This window comes from Plecotus auritus, assembly GCF_963455305.1.
Source record: "Plecotus auritus genome assembly, chromosome: 6".
In the NCBI taxonomy this organism is placed as follows: Eukaryota; Metazoa; Chordata; class Mammalia; order Chiroptera; family Vespertilionidae; genus Plecotus; species Plecotus auritus.
Genome location: NC_137773.1, coordinates 178,449,652 through 178,463,246, shown reverse-complemented (window position 1 = coordinate 178,463,246; position 13,595 = coordinate 178,449,652). Strand labels below are relative to the sequence as shown.

General features: G+C 49.1%; 1 protein-coding gene across 1 annotated transcript in view; it reads right to left on the bottom strand.

Moving 5' to 3' along the window:
* The window catches only part of SMARCC1 (SWI/SNF related BAF chromatin remodeling complex subunit C1), a gene marked incomplete at its 5' end in the record, with an annotated part of 87,001 nt that extends 77,709 nt beyond the window's left edge, over nucleotides 1-9,292 (bottom strand). The window contains 2 exons of the mRNA XM_080672709.1: nucleotides 2,342-2,461; nucleotides 9,089-9,292. Of these exons, the coding sequence (XP_080528835.1) occupies nucleotides 2,342-2,461; nucleotides 9,089-9,292 (324 nt within the window). The remainder of the gene's footprint in view (nucleotides 1-2,341; nucleotides 2,462-9,088) is intronic.
* Between the last annotated feature and the right edge of the window lie 4,303 nt (nucleotides 9,293-13,595).

Below are 13,595 nucleotides of genomic sequence, written 5' to 3'. Positions count from 1 at the left end.
CTCTGACAGCATTAGACAACACACACCTATGCTGGGCCATCTGTTTAATGCCCGGCGTGATTAGGAAGTTATCCAGCTCCACTTGAACTCTTACTCCAGTACTGCTGATTCACGAGAAGAAAAACCTTAAGGTAAACAGTTTACACGTCTCACTCAAACCTTCCTCGCTTTGCTGTCTCACAGCCGCTTTCTCACACCACCACACACAATCCTTCCGTGTGGGAAAAGGCTACGCTGCCTCGGGAGAAGAGGAGGACACCCGGCCCCCTGGCGCTGAGCCATGAATTATTTTTAAACAGGGTTCCTGCCTAAAAATATTCCTCGCTGGTCTGGGCAGTGTGGACAGCTGGCTGCACCGACTGCCTTCCTCAGGCACCTCGTCCCCTGGCTCTCCCCTCCGTGCCAAGGTCGAAGGAGCGGCAGCCACCCATGTCAACTCGTTCCTCAACGTCTCCCATTCCTCCCTGTCCTCTAGGGTCCCCCCGCCCCCCGTGGCTGTGTCCAGCTCGCTGGCATTGGTTCAGCAGCCTCTCGGTGGAAAACCACTGGCGGTCAAAGCCTCCGGTCTCAGCAGCTCCAGCCAGCCTGTGGGAGACCCTCACACCCAAAGCTGACGAAGCCACCTTCTACTCTCCGCCTGGTCACTCCCCGTGACTTGCAGGTGAAAGCCACCTCTGGCGCAGCACTAGCAAACTTGGCCTCTGTGCCTGGTTTCAGGCCCTCTCTCTGCCCGCTGTCCTCAGCTCTAACCTTGGGGTGCTACCTGCAACTACCTGAGGGCACCAGCGTTCTCAGGCCCCGACGCTTCCCATGCTGACATCACCCCTGAGGATCCCGTCCTCGGCGTTCCCGAGGAACTCACCCTCAACTTCCCGGACTCGGTTCAAGGCCCTTTCCCGGGAAAGCCTTTCCCGAGATGGGAAAGTCAAAGGCTCTGTGTGCACAGCTCACCGAGGGTGAGCCCCTGCGGACAAACAATACCCTGTATTATTCTTTGAATTCTCACAACTTGGGACATAATCAAATGCTTAGTATTTACTGAGCTCAAATCAGTGACGAAAGCAGCATTTTTTAATAAGTGTTGCTGACATAACCAGATAATCACATGGAAAAAGATAAACTAGCCCTGACCGGTGTGGCTCAGTGGACAGAGCATCGGCCTGCGGACTGAGAGGTCCCGGGTTCGATTCCGGTCAAGGGCATGTACCTTGGTTGCGGGCACATCCCCCCAGTGGGGGGTGTGCAGGAGGCAGCTGATCGATGTTTCTCTCTCATCGATGTTTCTGGCTCTCTGTCCCTCTCCCTTCCTCTCTGTAAAAAATCAATAAAATATATTAAAAAAAAAAAAAAGAGTCCAAAAATACAAACAAAGGCACACAGGGTAGCAGAGGAGACTGAAGACTGGATGGTCCCTGAGCTGAAGAAACACAAGTGAGTCTCCAGACCACGACTTATCACAACTAGACATATTTCTACATTTCAAAGAGAAAAAGAAGTTTCAAAGATCAGCATAGCCGAAACCGGTTTGGCTCAGTGGATGGAGCGTCGGCCTGGGGACTGAAGGGTCCCGGGTTCGATTCCGGTCAGGGGCATGTACCTTGGTTGCGGGCACATCCCCAGTGGGGGGTGTGCAGGAGGCAGCTGATCGATGTTTCTGGCTCTCTGTCCCTCTCCCTTCCTCTCTGTAAAAAATCAATAAAATATATTTAAAAAAAAAAAAAAAAGGGGGAGCCCTAGCTGGTTTGGCTCAGTGGAAGGAACGTCAGCCTGCAGACTGAGGGTCCCGGGTTCAATTCCAGTGAAGGGCACGTGCCTGGGTTGCAGGCTTAGTCCCCAGTAGGCGACGTGCAGGAGGCAGCCAATCAATGGTTCTCTCTCATCATTGATGTTTCTCTCTCTCTCCCTCTCCCTTCTCTAAAGTTAAAAAAAAGTATATTAAAAAAGGGGGGAGGCGCTAAATCAACAGATTTTTTTTTCTACAAAATGTTGGGAATAAAACCTACAGATTTCAAATGAAAATAAAATTTCCAGTATTTCTATATCAAGCCAAATTATCAGTCAAAATACCAATTGCAAGAGCAGAATTATATTCTCACACAAGTGCAGGAGAATTCCACCTACAAAATATAAAAGCTCCACTAAACAGTGTTCTAGCCCAAGAACTGAATCGGAAGGAATGAAGACCCAGCACAGCAGAAACTACAGGGAAAGGACAACACAGCAAAACGTCAACAGCCAGTCTCCATGGTAACCGCGGTGATGTCTCACCAACAGTAACTGGCCCGGAGGAGCCGCGCCCCCGGTTCAGCAGTCAGTTCCCCAGCTGAGGGCGGGTACTCACAGGGAGCTTGGTGAAGGCCGGGTTGGCGACGTGCTTCCCGAAGGCATCTTCCTGGAACTGCAGCAGCTGCACCACGAGTCCAGCCAGTGTCTTATTGGTGGGCGCATCCGCGTGGACGTACTGCAAGGCAGAGACAGGGGCTCAACACCCGGACCGACGCGCACAGAGGTCAGCTTACTTCCCATCCCCCGAGCAGGGCGTGGGGCAGTTATCCCCGTCCCACAAGCTCTCGCTGCAAAGGAGCTTACAAGACCAAAGGGATACCCTGGCCGGCGTAGCTCAGTGGTTATGGTGTCGGCCCATGCACCGAAGGGTCATGGGTTTAATTTCCAGTCGAGGGCACATACCTGGATTTCAGGTTCACTCCTCGCCTGGGTCAGGGCGCATGCGGAAGGCAACCCAGTCAATGAGTCTCTCTCACACGATGCTCTCCCCCCTCCTCCCCTCCCTCCCACAGTCTTCAGGGACACTCGCCCTGAACGACGAGGATGCGTCCAATCGCCCGACAGCACCACACCTCGGAGCCCAGGAGACTGAGAGCACAGCCCCAGACTCCGAGAGATGGTTCCAGACGACTCTGCCCAGTCACCCCACCATGCAGGCCCCAGCGGAGGCCCGGCATCACTGAGCAGACACCACTGTCCCAGGACGTCCTTCCAATTCCTGACCACAGAACTCTAAGCACAACAACACAGTTGTCTTTTTTAAAAAAATATGTTTTATGGATTTTTTACAGAGAGGAAGGGAGAGGGATAGAGAGTTAGAAACATCGATGAGAGAGAAACATCGATCAGCTGCCTCCTGCACACTCCCTACTGGGGATGTGCCCGCAACCAAGGTACATGCCCTTGACCGGAATCGAACCTGGGACCCTTCAGTCCGCAGGCCGACGCTCTATCCACTGAGCCAAACTGGTTAGGGCCAACACAGTTGTCTTATGCCAGTAAGTGAGCATAATAAAATGGTGGTTTTCATGCATCAAAAATACATGTGCATTTAAAATTATGGGTTTTGCCACAATTAAAATATTGTTTTAAACAAGTTTACGTGAGAAGTTATACATGCTGAGGTGAGTAATGTCAAAAGGCCAAACCAGTCTTGACCGGTGTGGCTCAATGGATAGAGCGTCGGCCTGTGGACTGAAGGGTCCCAGGTTCGATTCCCGTCAAGGGCATGTACCTTGGTTTCGGGCACATCCCCAGTGGGGGGGGGGGGTGCAGGAGGCAGCTGATCGATGTTTCTAACTATCCCTCTCCCTTCCTCTCCGTAGAAAAATCAATAAAAAAATATATTTTTAAAAAAGGCCAAACCAGCGGTAGACAGCAAGCTGCTTCACAGCAAAGAAAGACAATGGGTAACATGACAGTGAACGCATAGATTAGTGAGCGAAATTAAGTGTAAAAGTTTAATTTGGTATTAAATGTTCAGGATCACTTTCAGAAACCAATATTCAATAATTTTTTTTTTAAATCTCCAATTTTGTACAGAAAAAATATCTATACTTTCTTCAGTTTCACAAAAGACAAAAAAAAAAAACCCTAAATTTTTCTTCCTGGAGCAAACCTCTTTCCCAGTATCATCCAACATTTCAAGATGAATGAAGTGTCTATTACAATAAATAACATCTAAGTCATTTCTATATGGCAAAAGATTAGCGGCACAGTCTACCACTACTATACATTACGCTGAGTGGCTCTCAATTCAATTTGTGCCAATGCCAGTCAAAAAGCATCGCAGAGCCCTAACCGGTTTGGCTCAGTGGATAGAGCGTCGGCCTGCGGACTCAAGGGTCCCGGGTTTGATTCCGGTCAAGGGCATGTACCTTGGTTGCGGGCACATACCCAGTAGGGAGTGTGCAGGAGGCAGCTGATTGATGTTTCTCTCTCATCAATGTTTCTGGCTCTATCTCCCTCTCCCTTCCTCTCTGTAAAAAAAAAAAAATCAATAAAAATATATTTAAAAAAAAAAAAGCATAGCAGACAGGGCAATTCTTAAAGTTCAGCCTCCTCTCAAATGTTTATTTGTTCAACAGATGCATTAGCTTTCCACTCTGAAACAGCCAGTGTGCAGTTAACTTTGCTGAAGGCTAGTTTTTTTGTTGATATGTTTTATGTGAAACCTTCATAAATGAGATTTGACACTAACGCATTACTGTAAACTATATCTTGCACCCACTCAAAAGGCAGCCAATGTCTGACTTTCCAATGATTTTTAAGTCAACCTTTAAAAATGTAAACATTACAACATCCTATTTAACCAAGAATGAAACAGGCTGACCATGGGGTATATGGCGTAAGTATCACACCCACCTCCAATTTCTGTAACCCAGCTTTAAGGACTATCTCATTTCCTCGAACAACAGTCCTATGGAGCTGCAGTCTTACTAAAACATCGAAATAAAACAATCGGTTCAAGGACACCACCAATTAGCAGCCAAGAGTACTGAACTCACATCTTCCAACCAAATGCAATACCCATTCCACGATTCCACACTGATATAACTGAGTTCCTTTCAACTGCTTCTAAAGCTCTATCTATATATAAAAAAGGCTAATTAATATGCAGTGTCCCCCCAGGAGATCCACCAGTTCGATCGCTCGCTATGATGTCCGCTGACCACCAGGGGGCGGCACAGAATGAAGGAAGGCCCTGATCGGCCCTGATCACCCGCCAGGCCCAGGGACCCTACCTGTGCACAAATTTCGTGCACCAGGCCTCTAGGATAATATAAAAAGTTCTTAACAGCTTTCAAAATAGTAACTCCTGAGTATGAAAAAAAAAAGTAATGATATAGACCAGTGGTTGGCAAACTCATTAGTCAATAGAGCCAAATATCAACAGTACAATTGAAATTTCTTTGGAGAGCCAAATTTTTTAAACTTAAACTTCTTCTAACGCCACTTCTTCAAAATAGACTCGCCCAGGCTGTGGTGTTTTGTGGAAGAGCCACACTCAAGGGGCCAAAGAGCCGCATGTGGCTCGCGAGCCACGGTTTGCCGACCACTGATATAGACTATTTCAGTCAAGAATTTTATCCTTTGATAAAAAAAAATTTCAACACCACCTTTTACTTAAGACAACAATGTTTTAGTCTCAAAGTATTTTGGTTAAGAACATTAGGAAGATGTGTTTAGAAAGCTTTACCAATAAACCTTTTTTTCTTTTTGGGGGTCTTTTTAATAAACCTTCTTTATATTACCTATGGCATTAATAGAATATAAAGTTTAACTTGTCCCTAAACAATCCTATTGCAGCAACTATCCCATAAAAAGAAATAACTGTCTTTAACTGTTAATGATTTATGTAAAGGGCATTTAAATAACTTCCTTAAGCAACCTACTCTTAGTTCAGTGCTCATCCTTAAATCTGAAATCTTATTTCAGGAATTAGCCAAACTTTGGGAAAACTTACCAGGAAACCTAATGGCTTACAGATGTACTTCACCTCCAACGTATCGGAGTTGAATCCATGTGAGACCAGGAAACTGTTATAATCTGAAAACCACCCAGAGACTATGGACAGACAGACACACAGCTCTCATCTTCACCGAGTTAGGATGAAAGGCGTGTCAGCAACACCAAGGCGCAACTCAGGGAGCCGAGCAAGCTTCCCACCGCGCCTCGGCCTGCCATGGCTTCCTCTGCCAGAAAGCGGCCACCTCCGCGGACTCCTCGGCCAGCTGAAGCTCGTTCCAGGTTAGAAAGGATTCACTCTCGTCTGCAACTGGAGACCGAATTCGAAACCCAGGCACCTGACCTGATCGGGACTTGAATGGAACCTTGCAGTGCACGGGACGACACCCAACCACGGAACCACACCAGCCAGGACTGCAAAACCCCCACGACCCTCGTCAGCACTCACTGGCCAGCCACTCCAACCAGCCTTGCTGTTGTTGCTGCGCAGTAATGGCTGCCACTACTTGAAAAGTTTTTAAAATGGTCTGAAGTCTACACAAAGAGCCCTTGCAAAATGTAATTAAAGCACCTGTTATACCTTTAAAAACAAGGGCGGGACTCACTCTTGTGTTGCTAAGCCAAATTTATCTGCAAAGCCTGAGTGAATAGGTTGCTATACTAATCTGCTCCCTCACTGAACAAATAGTTACTGAACACCTCCTAAGGGCATTTAGAAAAGGAAAACCATGCGAAGAAGTTCTCTCTTCACTTGCCATCACCGGGGTTTTACAGGCAGGTGTCTATGCCTATCGTTTCCACAAATTGTGATTTCCTTAGAAAGAGGGATGTGTAGCCAAAAAAAAAAAAAAAAAAAAAAAAAAGGACTAGAAAATAAGAGGGCGGGACTCACTGAATCCCAAATCTGCCACTCCTAACTGTAATCTTAGAGAAATTACTTAGATCTGGAGCTTTGGGCTCCTCTCCCTGTAAAACAAAGTAAGTAATGTCGATCCTTCAGGACGGCTGTGAGGACCTAGGTGAGTTGTTTTGAGTGCCTGGATACGGTAGGTGCTCAGCTGTTCACTGGCTGCATGGAAAGACCCATCAATAAAAGGGGGACTACCAATGGGGGGATAAGGACACATATGGAATACCTAATCAATCAATCAATCAATGGGGACTACCAAGGTCATGCTTATTCTACACAGGTGCTGAGATGTAGCAGCCTGAAAATGCAGTATCAAATGCAATAGGAAGTCTGTTAACCCACCCATGTGTCCAAGTGAAGACACAGTGAGCACAAACAGGCGAAGAACCTCCTGGTCCACGCTTCCACCACTCCAACACCCTCTCAGAAACCGACGGGACTTTGGCTGTCAGATTCAGCTGTGAACCTGAGGAGGCCCAAGAAATATGCTCTGGCTTTAAGAAACCCCGAGAAATCAAACCTAATTTTGACTGTGTCTTTAAGACCGCAGGGAAACTGAGCCAGCTTTAACCTATTGGCCTCAACACTCTGGTACAAACCCTTCGGTCAGCCTCACCCAAACAAATCCCTGAAGGATCGTTCAAACCTAAGCTACTCTCTTAAAATTGGAATCAAACAGACGCAGAGTTTGAGGAGGTAGAGATTATTACTTGTTATTTCCCTTTCTTTTCACTTTCCCTGATATTTTATTTGAACAATCCTATGGGAATCACAAAGAAATAACCTAAAGAAATATTACTCAAGTCTTTTTATTTGTTAAAGCAGGGCACATGATAAAAAAAATTATATTTTAATAATATATATTCAATTCCCTTAGCCACTTCCAGAAACTCTAGTATCACCACAAAAACAGTGGCCAATTTATCATTATACAAGGGAGAGCAATATTCTTGTCTACTTACATGTAGATTTAAAAAAAAAATCTACAATCCCGAATGTGACCCCAAAATTCCAGGAAAGAAAAAAAAAATGAAGCATCTAAAAATACCCTGTAAGTAATAATATATATATAGTCTGTCTCCTCCTAAAACTTCACCTAAGAGGCTGTCATTTCTGGAAGCACCACAGTGTAATTGCCAAAACACACCCAGGGTCCCTGCCCATGCCTAACAACTTCAAACACTGACAAGCTTCGGTACGCTGTGCACCCCAAATAAACACAGGGTGTCCCCCCAAAATGCATACACACACTATGAATGTGTATAAGGTGGGTGTTTATTAACTACACACGTTGAATGACTATAAAGTCAGTGTTGATGACCATACAGTTCATTTCCAAAATTCAGTGAGTTATCAGCTGTGAAAGTGTGCATACATTTTATGGGGGGGACACCCTATCGATTCCTAGACTGCTTTATCTTTTCATTCATTCAGCAACTATTTACTAAATAACCACTAAGGGAGAGGCAATCGTGCCGACCCGGTCAAGGACACTCCGCACTGATCAGGCCGGAGGGGATCCTGCCCCAACTGCTTTGGTCTCCGGGGCGGGGGAAGCGCAGAACTGAGAAAGGGGCTCCGGAAATCTGGGGGCAGAGGGAGTGTTTTTGGCTGTCTGCTTCCTTCCTTACACCTTCTAAGGGCGGCATTCCTAAGCACTTCCATAAAGGAGAAGTTGAACGTCGGTTATAATCAAGCCACTACTTTCACCGCCGCTGACTCACATCCCAAAGGTAAGAGCAGGCGATAAACGAAAAAAGCAATTTCAAAAACTGGTGCGAAGAACATCAAGATAGGAAGTGGGGTGACCTAACAGCAGCGGGGTTCCCGGGAAGGCCTCGCTGACAAACAGCAGGTTGCAGGTGCACGTCGAGTCCGGCGCTCTGCAGACCCCAAGGTCCCTCCGCTGCGATCACCGCCCCGTTCCCAAGGCTCATCCACGCCCTCCTTCAGGCCGTTCCCCAGCCCGCGGTCACCGCCGGCCGAGCGCCACGGAGGTTCGTGCTCCGGCCAGGCAACAGGTAGGAGGGCCGTGGTTCCCTCCTCCCCGCCTTGGACGGCTCGGCTCGAAACAAAAAGCAGCCGCTTTCCCCAGCGGCCCAGAGTTTTCCGTCACGTTCGTTCCCGCCTCACGCAGCCCCCCCCCCACCCCCCGAGCCCGACCCACAGCCGCGGGACGGCTGCGCCCCCCGTCCCTGCGCAGGGAGCGAGCAGGGCTGCGTGGGCCCGGGAGCCCCGGAGCCCTGGGGAGCCCCGGACGCGCGGGCTCGGAGGCCCGACCGCGGGGGCGTGGCGAGCCCGGCTGCTGCCTTTGTTGTCCCTCGTGGCGCGCGGGGGGAGGGGCGGCCCGGGGCCCGCGAGGCCAGCAGCCGCCCCGGACCCCCGTCGCGCGGCCCCCCGGCCCCCGCGGGCGCGCGAACCCACCTTCTTGTAGTGCTTGCCCAGCCACACGCGCACCGAGTCCAGCTGGGACACCGTCTCCGGGCTCTCCCAGAACTTGCCGGCCGGGCCCCCGTCCTTCCGCCGGTACGCGGCCAGGCCCGCGGCCACCGCCGCGCCGCCCGACCCCGCGCCGCCCGCCGCCGTCCCCCCCGGCCCGCCGCCGCCGCCGCCAGCTGCCGCGGCCATCGTCGCCGTCCGCCGTCCCCACCGCCCGGCCCGCCCCGGCCCGCGCGGCGTTCCCCGTCCGCACTCGCGCGCGCGCGCAGCCACCGCCACCGCCTCCGGCCCCGCCCAGCCAACCCCCTTCCGGCGCGGACTTCGGCCCCGCCCCTTCCCCGACCAGCGCCCTAACCGCCGGGGGCGCGCGCACGCGCAAACGCAGCCCTCGCGCCCGAGGAGGGGCGGGGCCTCGGGGAGGGGCGGGGCCTCTGAGGAGGGGCGGGGCCTCGGAGCAGCCGGGTTTCCGGCGGCTTCCGGCGCCTTCCGGTCGTAGGTCGTGGCTGCGTTCTGCTCCGCCGCCCGCCCCGGCCTCGGCGGGACCGGCTCCTTCCGGTTCCTGTGTCGGGTCCTTATGTCCACGGCTGCATGGAGGTCTCCCGTCGTCGCTGGCCACCGCCAGAAAGAAAAGGGCTGGGGAAGAAGCTCCGAGGGGAAAGCCCGGTTAGGGAGTCGGGTGCTGGTCGGGGAACCCCCTGGAGGGTGGGGATCTTCGCCCGCCCCACTCGCCCTGGACCCTCTGCTCCAGGTGGCCTGTGGGCCTCCGTACGCAGCCATCTGGGGCGACCCGGCTTCGCGCCTTCCTCTCCTCGCGGCTGCAGCCACACCAGCTGATTTACTGGTGCCTCAGGGCCTTTGCACCGGCTGTTCCAGATCTGCCGCTTTCCCTCTCATGCTGTCAAACGCATAGCTCAGAGGAACTTCAGAAAAGTGATCCCTGCCCTACAATCTTTTTATTTTTATTTTTTAAGAGAAAGTGTATTTAGCCCTAAGCGGTGTGGCTCAGTGGATAGAGCGTCAGCCTGCGGACTGAAGGGTCCCAGGTTCAATTCCGGTCAAGGGCATGTACCTGGGTTGCGGGCACATCCCCAGTAGGGGGTGTGCAAGAGGCAGCTGATCGATGTTTCTCTCTCATCGATGTTTCTAACTCTCTATCCCTCTCCTTTCCTCTCTGTAAAAAATCAATAAAATATATTTTTTTAAAAAGAGAGAAAGTGTATTTAGAAAGTTACAGGTCAGCTGTCGTGTGGCTCAGTGGTTGAGCATTGATCTAGGAACCAGGAGGCCACGCTTCGATTCTGGTCCAGAGCACGTGCCCGGGTTGCAGGTTCGATCCCCAGTATGGGGCATGCAGGAGGCAGCCGATGGATGATGACTCTCATCATTGATGTTTCTCTCCCTTCCTCTCCGAAATAAATTAAAAGATGTTTTTGAAAAAGTTACAGAGGTAGTAGGAGTGAGCCAGCCCTAGGCTCAGGAAACAAGTCACAGAAGCAACAGAAGGGTGCTTGGGGCCTAGGAGAGGGAAAGGCAAGGGTAATAAGTGTCGCCTGGGGGGACCCTGAGGGCAGGGGAAGGCCAGGCCCTGCTCCCAGAGGGGGAGGCGGACCACACACCTGGAACAGCTGAACACACAGCACTTTCTCTGCGGAGCACCCGCCACATTCTGGTCTTTGTCTTCTTATCTTCCACTTCGATTACATGAGAACCCAGTCTTGACTTGTTCACAGGTGTGCCCTCGTGAAGGCGAAAATGGCAAAATGGGACCAAGGCTCAGAGCGGACGGGTGCTCCCCTTTAGGAATCGTTGCTTTCTCCGCTTCTCCGAGCAGGGGTTAAGACCAAGTCCAATGAGCGCTGGGAAAGATAAAAAGGCGGGGGTCCCAGAAAGAACCCTATCGGGTAGCACAGCTCCAAGATTGTGAACAAGCGTATGGTTTCCAAGGTTAACTGTTGTCAGAAAGATGCACAGCAGTCTCTCAACAGCAGGAAGACATTAGCTGTCTACGTTATACAGGTGTCCCACGAAGGCTCTCTAACTTCTATTTCTCTTACGTATATATTTCTATTGATTTCAGAGAGGAAGGGAGAGGAAGAGAGAGAGAAACATCACAGATTGGCTGTCTCCTGCACACCCCCTACTGGGGACTAAGCCCACAACCCTAGCATGTGCCCTTGATGGGAATCAAACCTGGGACCCTTCAGTCTGCAGGCTGATGCTCTACCCACCGACCCACACCGGCCAGGGCTCTCTCTGACTTCTGCTGTCCAGCAGCCATGTTCATGGATCAGCGAACCAATTCCCATCAGTGAAGTGTAACCCATAAAAAATCCTAGCCTCGCCAAAACCGGTTTGGCTCAGTGGATAGAGCATCGGCCTGCGGACTGAAGGGTCCCGGGTTCGATTCTGGTCAAGGGCATGTACATTGGTTGTGGGCACATCCCCAGTAGGGGGTGTGCAGGAGGCAGCTGATCGATGTTTCTCTCTCATCGATGTTTCCAACTCTCTATCCCTCCCCCTTCCTCTCTGTAAAAAGTCAATAAAATATATTTTAATAAAAAAAAATCCTAGCCTCCAAGTCCCCTTGCTAGGCTACTAGGCAGTTATATACAGTACATCCTTGGCAACTGTCTCAAGTAGCTGAAATTCTAAGTGCCATGAAATTGTGTGTGTGTTTTTTTAATTGGGAACATCCAGTATTTCTTTTAATTATTATTTCTAGAAAGAATCGGTATCTCCTGGTGAGTCGTCGGAAAACTGTACTAAGCTGTGACATTAATATGCAGCAGGGTTCATATCTGAAGTCTCAGACGACTGTACCTTTGTAATAAAGGGTGAAATAAAGTTTGTCAGAGTGAGACCAAGATTACTATATCCAGCAAGGTTATCATTCAAAACAGACGGTCAAATAAAGAGCTTCCCAGACAATAAAAGGCTAAAGGAGTTCATCACCACCAAGCCAGCATTACAAGAAATACTAAAGGGATTGCTGTAAGGGATTGCTGGGAAGAAGAAACAGAGAGAGAAACCTAGCCATACAGAATTAAAATGGCTATAAAGAAGTACCTCTCGATAATAACCCTAAATGTAAACGGATTAAGTGCTCCAATCAAAAGGTGTAGGGTAGCTGAAGGGATACAAAAAAACGTGACCCAACTCTCTGCTGTCTACAGGGACCCACCTCAGAACGAAAGACGCACACAGGATGAGAGGGAAGGGATGGAAAAAATTTCGCATGCAAATGGGAAAGAAAAAAAGCTGGAGCAGCAATACTCACATCCCACAAAATAGACTTTAAAAGCGTCATGCCAAGCGAAATAAGCCAGACAGAGAAAGATAAATATCGTATGACCTCACTCATTTGTGGAATATAATGAACAACATAAGCTGATGAACAAAAATAGAGCCGGGGGAGGGAATATTATGTAACAGAAGCAATCCTGTTATTTGCAGATTTTTAATATTTCCTTCAACTTTTGTGATATCATACTATGTTAGTGCAGTTTTGGTAGTATTGTTATACTTAAAATCCTTTTACTCTTTTTTTTTTTAAGGTTTTTTTTTTGTTGTTTTTTTTAAAAATATATTTTTATTGATATTTTACAGAGAGGAAGGGAGAGGGATAGAGAGCTAGAAACATCGGTGAGAGAGAAACATCGATCAGCTGCCTCCTGCACACCTCCCACTGGAGATGTGCCCGCAACCAAGGTACATGCCCTTGACCGGAATCGAACCCGGGACCCTTCAGTCCGCAGGCCGATGCTCTTTCCACTGAGCCAAACCGGTTTCGGCAAAATCCTTTTACTCTTGAAATGTTTATTGCACGTAATATTATATGTAAGATCATCTTTCTTAAATAATTGGTGTTTATTGCATGTAACATCATAGTTAAAATCATTTTTCTTGAAGTAAAAAACACTGAAAAAAAAGTTTGTCAGAGTAAGAGTTGTATTGTGAATTGTGATACCACGAGGGTTTTATGTGTTTTCATTGAGTGGAGGTCTTTGCAGTTTTAATTTTTAAATGGGGGTTGGGATCCTTGGGAATGTTTAAATAAAATTATTAATAAAAATTGGGAATGAGCCTTAGATGAAATATCCACATGTGAGCTCTAAAAAAAAAAAAAAACCAACACATTCCTGATTGGTCAGAATCTACTGAGGTACAAAATATCACAGGGATCCTTGGCTGGTTTGGCTCAGTGGAGAGCGTCGGCCTGCGGACTGAAGGGTCCCGGGTTCGGTTCCGGCCAAGGGCATGTACCTTGGTTGCGGGCACATCCCCAGTGGGGAGTGTGCAGGAGGCAGCTGATCGATGTTTCTCTCTCATCGATGTTTCTAACTCTCTATCCCTCTCCCTTCCTCTCTGTAAAAAAAATCAATAAAATATATTTAAAAAAAAACCCACATAGCCGAAACCGGTTTGGCTCAGTGGATAGAGCGTAGGCCTGCAGACTGAAGGGTCCTGGGTTCGATTCCGGTCAAGGGCATGT